We start from the raw sequence: 19997 nt of genomic DNA, 5'->3' as shown, positions 1-19997 counted from the left end.
TAAGATCTACACTCTTGTTATCTCAGAGATTTTCTGTTGAGCTGATAACCACTTCCTCAATCTGCCACCTGGCTCTGCCCCATGGGAGAGAAAATATGTATCTCCCAGCAGGTCTTATTTTTCTTCCTAGAAAAAACAACAATTTTTAAATGTGGATGTAAGACCCCTTCCCACAATGAGGGCTCTCATCAATGACCTCACTGCATCTCTACCTGGTGGAACCCCAGGATCGCTTGTGGGTTTGTTACAAAATGCTCAGGCCTCTCCCCATCTACCATGTTAGAGTGTTGGGTGTGGACCCAGGAATCTTAATAAGCCCCACAGGAGAGGCAGAGGCACAGCCATGTGGGAATCCTGCTTTACGTGCTTGGTGCTCAGTGTGTGATCTGAAGACCAGAAGCAGCACCAACCTTGTTATAAACCCAGAATCTCACACTCTACTCCAGACTGTCTAGCTCTTCCTCAGTCCAGGAAATTCCTGTGCACACTGAAGGCTGGGTCTCCCTGGAGTGTGTGCCTTCTAGGTGCAGAACCAGAACTGTGCGGTGTGCTCTAGGTTTGCTCTGATCTGCTTGCTTAGTGCTGACAAGTCCAGGGTTTGGTCCTGTTTCTCTCTCTTCTATGGCCATCATCCCCTTGGTGACTTCATCTATGCTAAAGGCTCTAAACATCATTTCTATGGTGTCACCTCCATATCTATTCCTCCAACCTAGATATTTCTCCCACCCTGCACTCTATATCCAGCTGCCAACTTTGCTTGTATTTCTAATAATCTCAGATTCCACACTCCTAAATTGTGTGCCTGTGACGCAGCTTCCCTAAATGTCCTTCTTCCAGAGTCCTCCCTGTTTCCATGGAAGGCACTCCTCATTTCTACCTGCAGTCTGAAGCATTGAATGCCGTCCCTGATTCCTCCTTCTCAAAACCCAGAATTAATACATTAGGAAATGCTGTAAAGTCCATCTTTAAATGTATCCAGGACACACACACACACACACACACACACACACACACACACACAATAACTAGAGCACAGTCACTTCCTATTATTTTCTCTCTTCAACCCCCATATAAATCCGACATCCCCCTCCTGGAACACTGTACTAGATTCCCACAGCTTCCCTACTGGTCACTTGCCCTTCACCTCTCGATTCTGCACAGCAACAAATGCTTCTAAAGAGTAGTCCCAGGTGGACCATCTGATCTAAACCCTCTGGTGGCTCCACATCTCAGAGAAAACTGAAAACTCTTCTAATCCTAAGGTCTAGACATCTGACTGCATTTCACATGCTCTCTGCTCCAGCCACAGTGGCCTCTCACCCTTCCTTGAACACAGGACACACTCCTGCCCTAGTGAATGTGCCTGGAGGTTCTCCTGCCTGGAGAGAACTCCCTGAGACATGCTCTTCAACAACTCCTTGTGTCCCACACATCTCTCAGAGATGAGCTTCCCAGTGAGGCTCACACTTACCACCCTAGTAAAGTAGCCACCTTCCCTGTCCCCCCACAGGTAACTCTCTGGGTCAACTTCCTCAAAGCACCTACCAATTTCCAATTTAAACACTTCCCTTATTTACCACATTTATACAATATACAGTTGACTCTGAATTACACTAGTTGGAACTGTGCACATCCACTGATATGTGGACTTTTTTTTTTACAATAAGTACTGCCAGTGAAGTTTCTCTTATGTTTTCTATTTTCTCCAGCTTAATTTATTGTAAGAATACATGTACATATACATGTAATGTACAAAATATGTGTTAAATGACTGTTCATGTTTTCAGTAAGACTTCTTATCAACAGTAGGTTATTAGTAGTAGTAGTTAAGTTTCAGGAGAGTCGAAAGTTACACTTGGAATTCTGACTGCACAATGGGGTCATTGCCCTCAGTCCCCACGTTGTTCCAGGGTCAAGTGGAGTCTGTCCCTCACCCCTAGGACATATTCTCCACAAGACCAGCATGTTTGCCTCTTCTTAGTCACTGAGGTGTCCTAGATGAAAAAATAGCGGGTCCTGCATGTGACACACGACATTATCAGTGGAACAATTGGTCAGCGGAGAAGACCTCTGTCTTCTGGATGAGCCTCAGGCACAGCCGGTCCGTGGCAGCTCCCGCACAAAGTGCCCCCACCTCACCATCAGTGTGCCTCTACTTTTCCCCAGGGCTGCTCCTCCCTCCCTCTCTCTGCTCAGCTCCCCCCTCCCACAGCGTTTCCCCTGCACAGCACAGCACAGAATTACAGTTCTGTCTTCAGAAACACTGTACTTAGGCTCTAGTGGGCCTTTTCTCCACAACCAAATAGAAGTTTACATTAGACCCTGCTTTATAAATCCATGAACTTGGATGGGAGCCACACCAGCATCACTAAACTAAGGGCAGGGAAAGGGCATAGAGAGGCAGGGAAGGTAGAAACTAACTGAAGTTGAAAAAGGATGAGAAACTCTTGGATTCCTCTCTACCTCCAGAATCTAAAGAATAATCCAGAAGACAGCTCTAGAGGGAGGAGAAGGGAAGGATGACTGAAAATTCATCTCTCCAAACCCCAGAGACTCCTGTGTGCAGAGCACACCTAGGTCTGTGGGAATGTCAGTCCAAAAGACTCTTGGTGATGTAACTGCTGTGGTCACCTGGGAAGAATGAGACAGGAACTCGGACACAAGAGCAAGAACAGGCCTGATGCTCCACAGAAACAAGGTAAAAAAAAACCACCCAAAAGATGGGGCTGAGGGCTCAACCCAGGATGGAGCCTGGGCTGACCCAGTCACAGGAATCATTTGCTGCCCAAGGTCCTGGTGACAGGTGACATCCAAGCCCCTACGATCACAGGTCCTGGTGAGACAAGTATCCACAGAAGGGACAAGGACAAGGAGCAGAGACATGACCCAGCTGAGGAGTGAGCACGTCACACCAATGGTGCTTGAGCACCAACTGGACACAGGCCCTGTCCCTGCTCGGCTCCTCACAGTTCTCTCCTGTCCCCACCTGCACCAGACTCAGTACAGCAAAAACACAGGTTCTGAAGGTTCTCAGTGCTTTCATTTCTTTTCTACTTCAACTTCACAAGTCCTCTCTTTTATTATCTCATCATCCCCACATGCCAAGAATTACAAAACACAATTCATATCTGGATTCTCATTTTCAGTGGGGAAGTAAGGCAACAATACTCTGCCCAACATGAAATGAAGACAGGGATGGAGACGGTCCAGCCCTACCTCTGCTGGAATAAGAAAGCAGATCAGAAAGGGAACAGGAATCAGTATGGGGAGGGGTCATGGTGGGCGGGGGGGGGGGGGCAGTCTCCTGTGTCCTCACAATATGCTAATGGGAACGCAGACACATTCTGACACCATCCTCAGAAAGTCAGGGGATATCGATGTCACTAAGTGGGGGTGTGAACAGAACCTGCATCGCTCAGTGCACCACAGGCAGTGGGTCTCACACTGTGGAAAAAATTAATCACTAACAGATTTAAGTCAGTCACATAAGAGACAATTTCTCAACAGCCCTCCGCATGTCAAAGTGTCCTTAGTGCCCCCACCCCTCCTCGCTTCAGGCCCTCCAGAGTCTTACCTTTAGGAGCCATTAGAAACGAATCAGAGCCCTAGGCGCTGTCATCACCTGGAGTAGAACAAACAGGATGTGATCAGAACCACAGGAGATGAGACTAAAGGAGGAGCTTATAGCAGCGGTGGGCGGGGGGGGGGCGGGGGGGGGGGCGGCAGGGACCTCCCTATGAGGTCCTGTCTACACTATCCCAAGGTTTCAGGGATCATCCTCTCCATACTTACGTGCAGCGTGAGAGTAGCTTGGTCCTTTTCCTCCTGTGGGAAGAAAATATCATGTTAGAGACTTAGGACAGATGGACCATGGGATTCTAGAGCAACCTCCTAGTCCTGGTCCAAAATGAAGTTTCCAGAGTTCTGACTAAACACCCAGGACAGGATTGGGACACATGAAGAAAGAGGTGTTGGGTCACAGGACCACCTGACTTGCTGGAGGTCTGTCCTGAACAGGGACCTTCCTCTCTGTCCTGTCACTGCTAGGAATCAGGTCCCCATCAGCAGAACTACCAAGTGAAAATCTGCCCTTCATTTTCCAAGTGCTTTGCTACAGAGTGAATGAATGTTAGTAATGGCTCCAGAGTGGGCAGGTACATGTGTGTGGATGGTACTTCCCAGGAACCAGGCAGGACAATGTGCTACCTAGGAAACCCCCCAGCAGGACAAGTGAACTCAGATCCCCCCACTCTATTCCTACCTGAGCACTTCTTCCTCCAGATCACAGCTCCAACCACCACAGTGACCACAAGGACAACCACAGCAGCAATGATGCCCGGGATGGGGATGGAGGGCTGAGAGGATGGTTCTGGAAGGGGAAGGAAGGTGAGAGGCCCAGATATCTGGCTTCAGTCCTCACTTTGTGAAATTCTCCAGAAGGGCCCTGCGTTCCCTGACAGGGGCTCTACCCCAAACCCTCCTTACCCCATCTCAAGGTGATGGGCTTGGGCAGCCCCTCGTGCTGCACATGGCATGTGTATCTCTGCTCCTCTCCAGAAGGCACCACCACAGCCACCCACTTCTGGAAGGTCCCATCTCCTGCAGGCCTGGTCTCCACAAGCTCTGCGTCCTGGGTGTGGTCCTGCCCATCACGCTGCCAGGTCAGGGTGATCTCCGCAGGGTAGAAGCCCAAGGCCCAGCACCTCAGGGTCACCTCATGGTCAGAGATGGGGTGGCGGGTCACATGTGTGTCGGGAGATTCTGAGGAAGAAGAAACAGAGAATCCACACTGTGGTTTAGCTTTATGGGCCACTGAAACTGCATCCACGTGACCATCCTGAGGTGGACAGGACTACTGGTCTGGATGGAAGAAACACAAAACCCAGAGAGAAGTCTAGCCTTTGGGATCTCCTGATTCTTGTTAAGTTCTGGAATCAGGGAGAGAGCCCGGGTGGGAGGCTGCAGATCTAAAGTGGGGAACACACTGTGGTCCTGACTGTGGTGGAGGGTGATGACTCAGAAAACCCAGACTCAGATCTCCAAACATGTTCTCAGGGAGAACAAGGCCTTGAGAGGGAAAGTCAGGGTTCACAAGGTGGCTGCCAGGGTCAGAGGGAACTGCTGATGGGTTATTTCAGGGATGGTCTCAACCTGAGTCCCTGCTGGGGAGAGTGGATTCCTGTCTGTCCTTGAGAGAAAAGCGCCCTCTAGGTGAGTCACTCTAGCAGGAATATGAACACCGAGGCGGATGTCCCTCTTCCCACCCGTGGGAGGGGCGCTGTTCTGACACTGAGTCCATTTTTCCTTCCTCGTGGGAAGCCAGCCCCAGTGGAGGAGCCATCGGGGAGGCCCAGCGGTCCCGGTACCTGCGCGCAGCAACGTCTCCTTCCCCATCTCCAGGTATTTGGGGAGCCCCTCCACGCATGTGCCCTCCAGGTAGTTCCTCCAGCGCTCCGCCTCACCGGCCACCTCCCACTTGCGGCGTGTGATCTGCGCCGCGGTGTCCGCCGCGGTCCAGGAGCGCAGGTCCTCGTTCAGGGAGATGTAATCCTCGCCGTCGTAGGCGTCCTGACTGTACCCGCGGAGGAGGCGGCCGTCAGGACCGATGTCACAGCCATACATTCTCTGGAGGCTGTGCGACTCTGGCCCCGCCCCGCCCCCAGAACAGCAGAGATTAAGGTGAAACCGAAAGTAAACCCGCCTCAAAACTCGTGCGGGCTCTTCTCGGTGTCGGGAGACAGGGGTCCTGTGACCTCGCCGCTGTGCTCAGACCCAGAGACTCGGGGCGACCCCAGCCCGTCCGTGGGGATGGGGGTCGTGCCCTGGACTCGGCCCGCTCACCGGACGCGCTCTGATTGTAGTAGCCGCGCAGGTTGTTCAGGCTCAGTCGGAAAGTCTGTGCGTGGTCCTTGACCATCCGCGTCTGCTAGTCCCAATACTCCGGCCCCTCCTGCTCCATCCACGGCGCCCGCGGCTCTTCCCTGGGATTTGGGGCGTCGCTGTCGAACCGCACAAACTGCGTGTCGTCCACGTAGCCCACGGAGATGAAGCGGGGCTCCCCGCGGCCGGGCCGGGACACCGCGGTGTAGAAATACCGTAGGGAGTGGGAGCCTGCGGGCGCGGAGGGGCTGAGACCCCGCCCGACCCTCCTCCCCGCGCGGGGCCCGGGTCCCAGGGGGAGTCGGCCGGGAGGGCAGGGGGAGGAGGACCAGAGTAGGGGAGAGCAGGGCGGAGTCCGAGAGGGTCGGGGGAGGGCAGGCCAGGGCGGGCTCGGAGGAGGGTGGGAGTCTGGGGTGGGGGCGGAAGACAGGCACCTTCCCTGTGGGTCCCGCATCCCCGCTGGGCGGTCTCCTCGCTCCTGCCCCGCAGAGGCCCTTTACTCCTGACCCCACACTCACCCGCCCAGGTTTCGGTCACGGCCAGGGCCTCCGACAGCAGCAGGAGGAGGGTTCGGGGCATGACGAACCCCATCCTCGGCGTCCGGAGAGAATGTGAGTCGCAGCTGGTACCAGGGGCGGGTGCTGAGACTTTATGACCCGGAACCGCGGTGCGGCTGACTGGCTTCTCCGGAAACCGGACACTAATAGTGTGAACCGGGGCTGCGTCATTAGTATCCAGGCAGAAGGAGCTGACACAGGTCGTGACCTGGAGAAGTGAAACCAGGGCAGTTGGGGGCTCCCCACCACTGGGCTTCCCCGTCCCCGACACCGCCTGGGGGCAGAGACCCTGAGAGGCAGGCCGGGACCTGGGACTTGGCCTGGACGCCTCACCTACTGCACAGAACTCTCTTTGTCACACTGTCTCCCCGAGTCTTGGTCCAGGAGCTGTTATTCTCCAACATTTTGTTCTCAGAATATCTATACAGTCTTACAAATTAGTGAGAATCCCAGGGATAATTGTGTGTCTGTGGGTTATATCTATCCATATTTACCATAGTAGGAACAAAACAGAATTAAATATTTATTAATTCATTTACCATCATATGAAAACAGCAATATGTTTTTTATGAAAAATAATTTTTCCAAATAAACAAGGCAGTGAAAAGAGTGGATTTGGCTTTATTTTACATTCTTGCAAGTTACTTTCTTGTCTGTCTCATTAGAAGACCACTAGATGTTCAGATTTGCTTCTGCATCTATTGTGTTGTTTTGGCTGAAGTATATGAAGAAAATTTACGTCCTTGACCAAATATAGGAGAATAGTATGTTTCATATCGTTTTCAGATAATTATGGGTATTCATCTTTGATCTATATTAAAACTACACAAGTTGTACTTTCTCTGAGGTTATTTGAAACTGGAACCTGAACCGGTATCATTGACTGTCTCCTTCTGTGTTACATTCAATCCGCAGGCCCATCTACACATGGAATGGATCTTGTACTAATGCATAATTGTTTTTAAGTAATGTGTTGTGTGTTGTTTCACTAAGTAATATAGGTGTTCTGGCGTTGATTAGAGTGGAATCGAATTATCACAAAGCCATTTGTTTTGGGGTGCCTACCTGGCTCAGTTCGTTAAGCATCCAGCTTCGGCTCATGTCATGATCCCGTGGTTCATGAGTTCTAGCCCCTCATCAGCTGTGCTAACAGCTCGGAGCCTGGAGCCTGCTGAGGATTCTGTCTCCCTTTCTCTCTGCCCCACCCCCACTTGCACTCTGTCTTTCTCTCCTTCTCAAAAATGAATAAACATTAAAAAAAATTTAAAGAAAGTCATTTGTTTTAATATTACCACAAATCCCAACTGAAAAGGTGGTCAGTACCGAGAAGCTGTCAAGATCTTGGGTGGATCACAGGTTAAATGGGATGGGCTACATTGGGTGATGGGTACTAAGCAGGGACTTGTGATGAGCGCTGAGTGTTGTATGTAAGTGATGAATCACTCTTGAAACTAATAATACACAGTATGTTAACTAATTGGAATTTAAATAAAAACTTGAGGGGAAGAAAAGGGTAAAAAAGCAGCGATAGCTCACATTAACCAGCATAGGGAGATGTTTAATATTTTGTGGGTTGTACAGTGCCTTGTTTTTGTCTGTAATTAGACAAAGTAATGTCATGGCTTCACAGTGTCCTTGTATGTTGATGTTCTGTGAGATGACTGGCTCATGTTCCACAGGAGTATAATATGGCCCAGTGTTGTCATTGTCAGACCAGTTCCCGATGTGGGGGCTGCTGTTTCTTCTGTCTTCAATTCTGTGTTTTAAAATAGATACAACCAATTAATAATAATTAAAGAATTGGTGTTTTGGGAGCCTGGGTGGCTCAGTCGGTTAACGGTCGGACTCCTGATCTCATGGTTTGTGAGATGGAGCCCTGTGTCAGGCTCTGTGCTAACAGCGTAGAGCCTGCTTGGGATTCTCTCTCTTGATCTCTCTGTCTCTGTCTCTACTCCTCCCCTGCTCATACTCACTGTCTCTGTGTCTCAATATAAGTAAAAATAATTTTTTAAAAATCTGGAAGGACTTTTAAATTCTTAAATATCCTTACACATTGGCCCTATTAGTGTTCTTAAGTGTTTATTTCTTCTTATATCACTCCCTGAGGAGAAGCATTCTCTCAGCTTACCGACTGTGTAACTTATTCACACTAAAACTACTCCCAGATTTAGGGTAGGTCTTAGCTTTAATGTTTCATAGCAGGAATATTGTTTGTTCCAGACCCTAGTTCAAGTATTTAGCCCTTTTTCATGGAGTACCTCATTCCTGTCTCCTAACATGTCTGCCAAATTTGGTTACTGTTCTCTATCTTCAGAGGCCAATCTTCTCAGGAAAATCAGCACCAGAGGAGAAAAAGGAAGAGTAAGTTATACTGAGAGCAAAAAAAGAATCATGTAGTGAGGAATAAGAGGGACTTAGTGGGATTCATGCAGAGGGTGTACTTCCTGAAATCTCCCACTCTGGCACATTGTCTCTCTCCCCTCCACACACACACCCATGGGCCCACATCCCCCTACTCTCCACACACAGGTGAGATATTTATGAAATCTGTGCAGTGTTGCATGACCCTGGCCCAGCTCCTGGTGGAGCAGAACTTTCCAGCCATTGCCATTCCCTGAGAGATGTCCCAGGAGGAGAGGTGAGTCAGAGATGCAAAGATGTTTTGTGTCCTTGGGAGAAAATGAGACCACAGGGAGAATGGAATATGAACATTTTTCTAATTGCCTTTCTGACAAAGGCTTTCTTGCTGTCAGTAGTTTAAAGATCTTTGATAACAAAATCTTGTGGCTGCCAACCTATGTGGCCGAGGCATGGACAGTAGCAGATGAACACTGCCATCAACTACCACCTGCCTGAAGATTCCCACCCCTACCTGCATCGGGTAAACTGCACACTCACACGGGCATCCCAGTGTCCCCTCCCACCCCTTGATTTCCTATGTCTTCACACCGTACATCTTCGTCCCTCCTTTGGATGTCTTCCTATTTTGGGGTCTTCCCAGTGCTACCCTCTGTCCCCTTCCAGGAGGCCTGTGCAGGCCAGTTGCCCTAAGGGATTGTCCATCACGTTTGTGTAAAGTGAAAACAATGCCAAGATCCTCAGTGATGTACAGGGTCACACTGAGGTCAGTAGTAGTGAGCTGCCTGATGAGATGGATATTTCCTCCTCCAGTGAGTATTGATCTCATGAGATTGGTTCCTCCAACTCTTCAGAGTCTCCTTGTTCCTTAGAGACTTTGTCTTGAACCATATAGTGCACGCAATGGTGCCTGATGCCTAATGGGTGCCTGACAAGTTTATGTCCCCAGATCTTGATGCCTTGTTGGGATGTTGTGTTTATTTCCATGTGGGATCTCTTTCCACTCTCATCCAATTAATTGTCTTTCTTGCACCCCAGCCTCTTCTCTGACCCCACACTCCACACAAAAACCTGCACGTATAGGGGTCTGTGTTTCTGCCAGTCTCACTTAGCCTTTCCATGCCTTATTGTAACTGTATGTTTTATCTGCAGTTGCACGCATGAGAGAGGATGCACCCATTCTCAGAGTCTGATGCACATCTCCCATCCATGAACCAGGAAATCATAGATGACCTAAGCTGAAATCAAAAGTTGGATGCCCAACTGACTGGTACCCAACCAGGTACCCTTACAGTTTATTCTTCCTAATTAATTTCTTTTAAAAAAATATTTTAAATTTGAGTAGAGCTGACACACAAGATTACTTGTTTTTTAAGTTTATTTATTTTTGAAAGAGATAGAGCATGAGCAGGGCAGGGCAGAAAGAGAGAGGGAAACACAGAATCTGAAGCAGGATCCAGGCTCCAAGCTGTCTGCACAGAGCCCAACACAAGGCTTGAACACACAAACCACGAGATCAGGACCTGACCCAAAGTCGGATGCTTAACTGACTGAGCCACCCAGGTACCACAAGATTACTTTTATTTCGTGTGTACAACATAGTGACTCAACTTCTGTATACATTTTTTTCTTTGAGAAAGAGACAGCAAGAGCTGAGAAGAGAGGCAAAGACAGAAAGAGAGAGAGAGAGAGAGAGAGAGAGAGAGAGAGAGAGAGAGACAATCTCAAGCAGGCTCAATCCCTCAGTCCCTGCAGGGATGGATCCCATGACCATGGAATCATGCCCTGAGAACCTACTAATCCACCCAGGGGGCTTCACCTTGTATCTACACCATCCTGTGCTCACCACAGTGTAGCTTCCATGTGTCACCACACAATGATGTTACAGTCTCACTGACAATATTCCCTGTCCTGTGCCTTTTATTCCTATGACCTGTTCCTTCCATAACTGGAGCTTGTGTCTCCCACTCCCCTTACCCTGGTGCCCATCCTCCCAAACCCCTTCCCTCTGGCAATCATAAGTTTGTTCTCTGTATTTATGTGTCTTATTCTGTTTGTTTCTTTATTCATTTGTTGTTGTTGTTGTTGTTTTAGACTCCACATATGAGTGAACTCATATGGTACTTGTCTTTCTCAGTCTGATTTATTTCCCTTAGCAGACATTCTACCCTAATTTCCATCCATGTTGTCACAAGTGGCACCACATATTTATATGAATGTGTATATACCACACATCTTCCTTAGCCATTTGTCTCTGGGAGCATACAAGTTGGTTAGTGTGGCTTTTGGAAAAACTTCACTCACTGAACATCATCTGGGATGAGGGCATCTCCTGGTGTCCAGGTCCCTGTCCAGGTGCTGGAGCTGAAGGAGACCCTAAGGAGGGCCTGGCTGAGCAGGAGAAAGGCAGCTGGGTCTTCTCTCCTTAGTCCTGTGGCCACACATGGGGTGGAAGGAAAGGGGACATCCCCCACTGCTCTGCTCTCAGGTGGATTCTGACTGAGAAGCCTGAGTGGGGTCTGGACTGTAAGCCAGGTGGAGATGTCTAAGCAGAAGCCTTGGCATCAGTGGGGAGAGGATGAGGTTTCTGAGCATCCCTGGACTCCACAGAGGTCAGGCTCAGGGGTGAGGCAGGATTGCAGGAGAGGAGAGCTCAGGAGCTCGTGCCATTGCTGAGGTGTCTGTGTCCCTGTGCGCCTCGTCCTCCAGCCCCGTGATGGTGATACAGGGAAAACTGAAAAGTAGAAAAACTTCCTTGGACTCCTATTTCTATATGTTCCAAAATTCAGTGAAACAAAAATCATTTCTGATTTGGAAATAGCTTCTCAATGTCTACATAATGCTCCGTAGCGTGGACGTGCACACTCATATTTTGTGAGTTAAAGCCCCACATCAGGCTCTGGGCTGACAACAGTGAGTCTGCTTGGGATTCTGTCTCTCTCCCTCCCTTTCCCTGTCTCTCCCCCCGCCCTCCGCCCCTGCTTGTGTACTCTCTCTGTCTCTCAATATAAATAAATAAACTAAAAAAAAAAAAAAGAATTGGTGTTTTCATTTTCTTTGGGTAAATACCCAAGAGTGCAATTAGTGGATTATATGACGAATCACTATGTTATAAACCTGAAAGGAATGGAATAGTGTGTGTAAACTGCAATAAAATAATAAGAAAATAAAAAAGAAAAAGACAATTGGAAATATTAGAGAATAGTATGCAAAGGAAGACAAAAATGTCACACACATATATTGGCAATAAATACACATAAACAAAATGAGACGTGGAATAAAAAATGTGAATAAACATTCTGAAAAATATCTCCACAATTTAAATGTGCTTGTACTGTGACATAGACATTCTCTTTTAGGAATTTATCCTTTTCTAAAAAATATATTTATTTATTTATTTTGATAAAAAGTGAGAAAGAGTGCATGCAGGAGTGGGGAGAGGGGCAGAGAGAGAGGAGTGAGAGAATCCCAAGCAGTCTGATGCCAAGCTGGATCTCAGGAACCTGGAGATCATGACCTGAACTGAAATCAATGGTCTGATGCTTAACCGACTGATCCACCCAGATAATCACGTATGTTCTCAAAAATATATTTGCAAGGGTGCGCCTGGGTGGCTCAGTTGGTTAAGTGTCCAACTTCAGCTTAGGTCATGATCTCAAGGTTCTTGATTTTGTGCCCTGCGTCAGGCTCTGTGCTGTTAGCTTGGAGACTGGAGCCTGCTTAGGATTCTGTGTCTCTTTCTCTCTCTGCTCCTCCCCCACTCACTATCTCTCAAAAATAAATAAACATTAAAAACTTCAAAACTATATTTTCAGGGATGCTTCTTGAATTGTGGCTTATAAAAATAAAGAATGGAACTATATCTAAGTGCTATAATCAATATGATAACGATAAGTATAAGTAGTGGAATACTTCTCAGGCATTATCCCCATGTGATGTACACAGAGGGTCAAAGTTAATCATCAAAGCAAACCCATGAGCACCCTCTAGGGGATCCCTTTGTACACACAGGGAGAGGGAGACTCAGGGAGGATAAGAAGGTAGTGGAACCAGGGTTCAATCCAGAACGTTTGCACTCAGAGGCTTTGTCGACTTGTCTTTCTTTGGTTCTCTGTCCATCGGGAGGTGGGTGTGAGTGTGCACTCCATGCAAGTGAACTGTTGCAATGTTCCAGAGTGTTCTGCAATGGGATGCTGCTAGGTTCAGAGACTAAGAGGACATTAAGAGGCAGTGTGACTTACCTGCACAAATCAAACTAAAGCCCATCATCCCATGTACATCTCGAGGCCTCCAGTGACTCAGGGTCAGCTGACTCCAGATGTAAAAAAAAGAACAAGCGTGAGCCCCTGGTGACACGATGCTGGCACTGTCCTGTGGGAGGTGGGCATTACCAGAAATGACAAGAAAATGTAAGTCACTCCTGAGGTGAATGTGTGTGGAGAGAGGTCAGGATATCCCGAGGACAGTTGACAGGAGACCTAACAGGTCCCCAGTCACTAGAATCAATCATGTCTACAGAGTGTAAGAGGCATATGGCATATGGAACAGAATCTGAACCACACACTCTGGTGAACAATCCTAGAACAGGAAAGAGTTCTTGGGAGTTAAAACGATGACTCTAGAAATGAATAATTTAGTCGATAAAGTGGATGATTAAAGTTGTACTTCCTCGAAGTAGTGCAGTTGGGAGGTGGAGGCAGCAGGAGAGAAGACCTGTTCGGTTCTTAAAATTTGTTTCTAAAAATTTCAAGAATATTTCTCAGAGTTGACAGGGAGCAACTCATATGTTGAAAATCCTACCCAAGTTCTTAACTAGAGTGGATGACAAGAGACCCACACGAAGACACATCACAATGAAATGTCAGGAGAAGGGTAGAGGAGCAGACACCTTGGAAACTCCAGACACAACAACACAGAACTGGCAGCTGGGAGACATGACCGACGGTCCCCAAATCCCGAGGACAACTGTGTCCAGGACAGAGTCTCTATCCCGTCACCGTGGGAATCAGGGTGAGGGTAGCCCAAAGGCACGCCAGATGTTTAGAGTGTCAGTGTCTACTTTCCACATTCCCTCCATGAGATACCACTAGGCAAAGGGGAAAATGATGGAGAAAACCAAAAGGGAGCACATGGGATCCAGGCAACAGGGGGCCAGAAGGAGAGAGGCAGAGGGCACCCAGGCTGAGCTGAAGGGATCCGGCTGTTGGCCCTGCCCCAGGTGTGCAGGCATCCCGTCCACATGGGGCAGGACTGAGGGCTGCAGGACGGGCATCTGCACAGACATGAGGTGGAATAGTGGATGGGCTCGAATAGATTCATGAAGATTTACCCGGGGGAGCTCGGGAAGGATTTAAATGAGAACAACAGAAACTAAGCAAATGAAGGATAAGATATGTATTTACTCCGGGAAAATAATAAGATGAGTCAGGAAAGATAAAGTAATCATAGTCTACTAAATGCTCAGTTGTGAGTAGCACTTTACGGTCATACAAATGCAAACAGTGCACACTGAGCTAATCAAAGTTATAAAATAATTATACGGGGCATATGGGAGAGTATGAAAGAGCAAATTCAGTAAAGATGATGCATAAACCTGAAACCAGAGAATGGGTGCAAGAAGCAGGCTATTTAGAGGCACAGAAACAATAATCAGAGAATCGGCTGACATAACTAATGCAGGTGATCTCTGAGATTCAGGAAAGGGGGACATAGAAGATTGGGGACACCTGACTTGACCTCAAGCACTGCAGAAGTATTAGACTTTTTAAAACGCTGTGCCTCTATCCATTGGCTAAAGACAACATGGTGGGTGACAAACAGAGTCAGGGAAGTTCTGCACGGAGGCCATAGAGGTGGGGCTGGAGTTGGTGGAGTCATGGAAGCAAGGGTTGGATTTTTATAGGATGATTCTGTTTTGATTTATTTAATGTTGCTTCATACAAATATGACAGCATGTTCGTATGAGGAATGACTGAGCCTGTAGAGAGGGGGAAATGGATGATGCAGGTGCCCAAATGGAGGGGCAGCCTGAGACAGGAGGGGCACTTCCACCATCACTTAGAAGGTGAGGACACAGGTGCCGATGTGGGGGAGGGGAGGGAGGACTGTGCTGTTCTCACCTGAGTCCTTCTTTCTGAATGAGAAACAAAGGAATTCATCATCTCAGGAAGGGGGGCAGGGAGGGGTGCAGGAGACTGAAGAGGGGGGGAGGAAGTGCAAAGCAGCCCTCTCAGGAGGGGGACAGTGAGCTGACTGGGGAAATGGCATCTGGAGACAGCAGGGCTGGGGCCCCTGAGCTCTGTGCTCATTGCCTTAGAGAGAGAGAATTCCAGCACCAGGAGTATCTATAATAGACTAGAAGAAAACGCAACAAAGTAGCTCAGGTGTGAGAATTACCATCCTTTTTAATTTGTCATCATTCGCTTTTCTATTTTATAATTTTTCTACAGGGAATATACATCACATCATATATATTGTACATCATACATACACATCCTAATCAGTTTATACATGTTTCTTTACATTTTAAAAAGGAAGGAGATGGTAGGAAAGTCAACAGCTCAGGCCACAGAGCTGGGAGGGCTGGGCCTGCTTGTGTGCGCCCTGGGCAGGGGACTCACAGAGACTTTGCTCCATTTCTCAGGACCCCCTTCTCTGGGGGTGGGGGGATGGGGGCAAGCAGTATCTTTGTCTTCCTTTTGGGGCGTGCCTCTTTATTCATTTATTACTATCTTGTCAGGTTTTTAAAAAATGTTTATTCGTTTTTGAGATACAGAGACAAAGCGTGAGTGGGGAAGGAACAGAGAGACCTAACTTGAAACAGGCTCCAGGCTCAAAAATGTCAGCAGAGAGCCCGATGCGGGGCTCGAACTCAGAGACCGTGACATCAAAACCTGGGCTGAAGTCAGACGCTCAACCGACTGAGCCACCTAGGACCCTCATCTTGTCAGTGTTAATGCTTTCTAGATGATGGTTTTTGTATGTTACATGGCATTTTAAGCTATTCTCATGGGAGCATTTGTCCATACAATCTAGCCCACCTGCTTCAGAAATGGAATTTCAAAGGCGAAATAGTTCAGTGAAAAGATGATTGGTCCTAAAGTAGAAGATCAGAACGTAAGTCTTATTTAATGATCTGAGGATGATCTGTCAAGTGTTAGGGATTTTAAACTAGTTTAGTTTTTGAAAACATCACTCCAGCATGTATGAGAGAATCCAGTAGATAATCACAAACATCCAAAAATAAAGAAGTCACATGGTAACACCTCTTCCCCCATCACCCAAGTTCTATACCCAAAATCCATCACAGTGAGCCATTTCTCCTTTCTCCTACCCAAAATATACATCCGTGCATATGTGTCTACTGTTACATCAGTAAGAAGCTCAGGCCAGAGTCTGGGAGATATTTGCAAATCACATATCTGATAAAGGCGTTGCTTTAGAATAAAACTCATAAACCCATAAAACTCTTTTCTTTTTTTTTTTTTCAACGTTTATTTATTTTTGGGACAGAGAGAGACAGAGCATGAACGGGGGAGGGGCAGAGAGAGAGGGAGACACAGAATTGGAAACAGGCTCCAGGCTCTGAGCCATCAGCCCAGAGCCTGACGCGGGGCTCGAACTCACGGACTGCGAGATCGTGACCTGGCTGAAGTCGGACGCTTAACCGACTGCGCCACCCAGGCGCCCCAAAACTCTTTTCTTTAATGTTTTACTTATTTTTGAGAAAGCAAGAGACAGAGTACTAGCAGGAGACAGCAGAGAGAGAGAGGGAGACACAGAATCCGAAGCAGGCTCCAGGCTCTGAGCTGTCAGCTCAGAGACTGATGGGGGGCTCGAACTCATGAACTGCAAGATCATGACCTGAGTCATAGTTGGATGCTTAACCAACTTAGCCTCCCAGATGACCCAGAATACCCATTTGGCTCTCAAAAAGCAATAATAAGTAAACAAGTCATTAAAAAAATGAGCAAAAGCTAGGGCGCCTGGGTGGCTCAGTCGGTTGAGTGTCCAACTTTGATGCAGGTCACCATCTCATAGCTTCTGGGTTCGAGCCCCGCGTGGGGCTCTGTGCTGACAGCTCAGAGCCTGGAGCCAGCTTCAGATTCTGTGTCTCCCTCTCTCTCTCTGCTCCTCCCCCACTCATGCTCTGTCTCTCTCTCTCTCTTTCTCAAAAATAAATAAAATTTTTAATGAGCAAACATCTGAGCAGACAGCTCACCAAGAACATATATTCTTGGCGAATAAGCACATGAGAAGGTGCTCACAGAAGGTGTCATTAGGGAAATGCAAAGGGAACAACAGTGATCTGCCATCGCACTCCTATCACAATGGCAGGAATCCAAACACTGATAATATCGAGTGCTGACCAGGACTTGGAGCAACAGAAAGCCTCAGTCACTAATGGCAGGAATACAAAGTAACACAGTCACTGTGGGCGTCAGTCAGCAGTTTCTTGTAAAACCAAACACAGACTAAGCATGGGAGCTGCTGATCCCTCTCTGAGGTGTTTACCCAACTCATTAAGGAACTCATGTCTGCACAACAAGCTGCACGCACATTCTCATAGTGGCACAGCCTGTATCTCTGGGCTGCACATCCTGACTTCCTTCCAACACTAATTCATGCAAAGGGACAAAGCATAAAGAGGAACTTCACGGGGAGAATCTGGGCAAGACGACCTTAGCCAGGGGATGAAGGTTAACTTCACCAGTGATGACCAAGTGATCACTGTATGCTCTTGATATGTTGTATTGAGAATGGCCCACCCAGTTGTGGTCTCCCCAGGCCCATAGCCTCAGGCAGCCTAATTCACAATGAAGGATAGTCTACAATGTACCTGAAAGTTCTCTTCAAACATATCAGGGTCATCAAAATATGACAGTCTGAGAAATGGTCACAGCCAGAGGAGCTCAAAGGAGACGTGATTGGGACTTAACTCAATGTAGTATCTTGGATGGGATTCTGTAAGAGAAAACAAAACCAATAAAACAAATCCCATGTGGAGTTCAGTAGTAGGAATCATGAGTATTGTGTCATCATCTGTGGTAAATGCATCAGGTTGAAGGTGGTGTTCACAGGGCAACCGAGTGTGGGGCAAACAGGGACTCTGCGCTAACTTTGTAATTCTCTGTAAATCTCAAACTATTCTAAAATAAAACAGTTTCTTTTTTACAGTAGCCCTCAGACAAGTACTAGGTCCAGGAGGAAAAACTGTCTACTTTTCAGGTTTCCTGGGGTTGTTCAAGGGCCTGGAGAGAGGGGTTGTGGGGAGGACAGAGGGAAACTACAGACACAGGACAGGGCTCCAGAATCTCCTCTCCTCTGCTTCCTGCCCCACCCCTGCACCTGCCCCCAGGGCGGCTAAGAAGGCACCTTCATCCCTCCCACCCCCTTCCCTCCCTGCTCAGCCTGACTCAGCTCAACCCAGTCCTCTTCCCTGGCCGTGCAGAACCGGAGAGCGGCAGCACCCCAGTGTGGCCACAGGGATGATGACAGAAAACCCGAGTGCCCTTTGGGCTTCTCCCCAGGGGCCTAATGGGACCTTGACCCTGGAGTCCCTGTCAGGTGTTCCTGCTTCTGCTTCCAGAGCTATAGGATCCTCCTCCAGGGAACCAAGCCTGGATTGTCCATTCCTAAGATGTGGTCCAAGAAGGGGAGGAGGAGGAGGCGGAGCTCCCCTGGGTAATGACCTGGAACCTGGGGAGGCTTCAGGAGAGGTGAGCAGAGGTAGGAAATTGTGACATTAGGGGATGAAGGCCAACAAGAGTGCAGGAGGAGGAACCAGGGACCAGAGGTCAGGGGAAGGGTCATTTTAGGACCCTTGTGAGGGAGGAGGGGTTCTGTCTGGAAGAGGCACAGGGGCATCTGGGTGGGGCCATGGTGGACATCTCTGTTTTGCACCTGATGGTCATTACACAGGATTTAGCCCTGTAATTGGTCAGGAAACTGTACTTAGGTTTAGGCATTTTTCCATACTTGCAATAGGAATAGTTCAAACATCCCGGAATGAAGGGGAAAGAAGAGAGGGGAGGTGGTTAAGGGGCTCCCTTTCTTCCAGAGCACGACCCTCTTTTGCTGGGGAGGCAGAGAGAGGCAAGGAACTGAGAGGAGGGGCAGCAAGGTGTGTGCACCCTGAAAGGACCTGGTTCTAATTCTGGAGTTTCCGGATCTCACTCCCTGGGCTAAGATTTCACAGCCACCTGCCGTCCACCCCTGTATCACCTGGAGACATTCTCTCTTTGTGAACACGGGAAACACTCCTCCAAGAGGAGCAGCCCCAGGGCCTCCAACAGGGAGGTGCCCAGCAGCTGGGGCCATGGAGGCTGCGTTCCTGGAGCTCAGAGACAGGACGTGGGGTGGAGGCTGGACGCCGCATGGGCTACAAGGACATGAGCCATGAGTCAGGCCCAGGCTTCTGCCTACCATTTCCCCCAGGACCCAAATGTGTCCCCTTCCCACTCCCCAGGCCTGCAGGACCCATGCATCTCAACACCATGCCCAAGATAGACATGGGGAGGAAGCTCCTGTGTGTGTGTGGGCGGGGGGAGTCAGACCCCCCATAGTTGGAACTTGGAGGGTGACCCCTACCCCACCTGGAGAGAGCAGGACCCTGGCGCCCTGCCTCTTCTACCCCTTGGTGCACCCTCGAAACAGGGACCTGCTGTCTGGGTCTCTCAGACCTGGCTTCCTGTCCCTGCAAACTGTGAAATCACAACCTCTGTTTCTGTTGCATCTACAGACCTCATATTGTCATTTCTGTACACTGTCACTCGGGTATAGACAATTCTGACCTCCCTATGATTGCTTCTCTAAGCCACGACATTTCAGGGGTTTGACGTGTGTTCTAATTTCCAATTATTTGTGGATTTTCCAGAGATCCTCATGTTACAGATTTCTAATTTAATGTCACTGCGGTTACAGAGTGTACTCTATAATTTCCCTGCCTTCACATTTATTTAGGGCCAGACTGTGGTCTATTTTGTCTCATGGAATGGCCAAGTCCTTACCTGTTCTATTAACGAGAGAAGAGTATTGATCTCTAAATACAATAGTTAATTTGTCTATTTATTTACCCTTCTTCCACTTTATGTGTCACCTGTTTTAGAGCTCTGTACTGAGGGTCTTCTCCATTCATTACTTTGTCTTGCTGTGATGCTGACCTATTATTCTTATAGAACGTCCTTCTCTGTCTCTAGTGAT

General features: G+C 48.3%; 1 protein-coding gene and 1 pseudogene across 1 annotated transcript; both read right to left on the bottom strand.

Moving 5' to 3' along the window:
• Positions 1 to 1687: 1687 nt before the first annotated feature.
• Positions 1688 to 6562, bottom strand: LOC125166134 (DLA class I histocompatibility antigen, A9/A9 alpha chain-like). The gene is given in 7 exon segments (XM_047859864.1): positions 1688 to 3622; positions 3793 to 3825; positions 4262 to 4369; positions 4486 to 4761; positions 5367 to 5642; positions 5842 to 6111; positions 6399 to 6562. Coding segments are annotated over 7 exon segments (1140 nt in total). The 5' UTR covers positions 6472 to 6562; the 3' UTR covers positions 1688 to 3518.
• Positions 1688 to 19997, bottom strand: part of LOC125166143 (class I histocompatibility antigen, Gogo-B*0101 alpha chain-like) — a 44125-nt pseudogene continuing 25815 nt past the window's right edge.

The sequence above is a fragment of the Prionailurus viverrinus genome, chromosome B2, assembly GCF_022837055.1.
Source record: "Prionailurus viverrinus isolate Anna chromosome B2, UM_Priviv_1.0, whole genome shotgun sequence".
In the NCBI taxonomy this organism is placed as follows: Eukaryota; Metazoa; Chordata; class Mammalia; order Carnivora; family Felidae; genus Prionailurus; species Prionailurus viverrinus.
The sequence above is the reverse complement of the archived record's forward strand: the minus strand, read 5'-3'. Positions and strand labels throughout refer to the sequence as shown.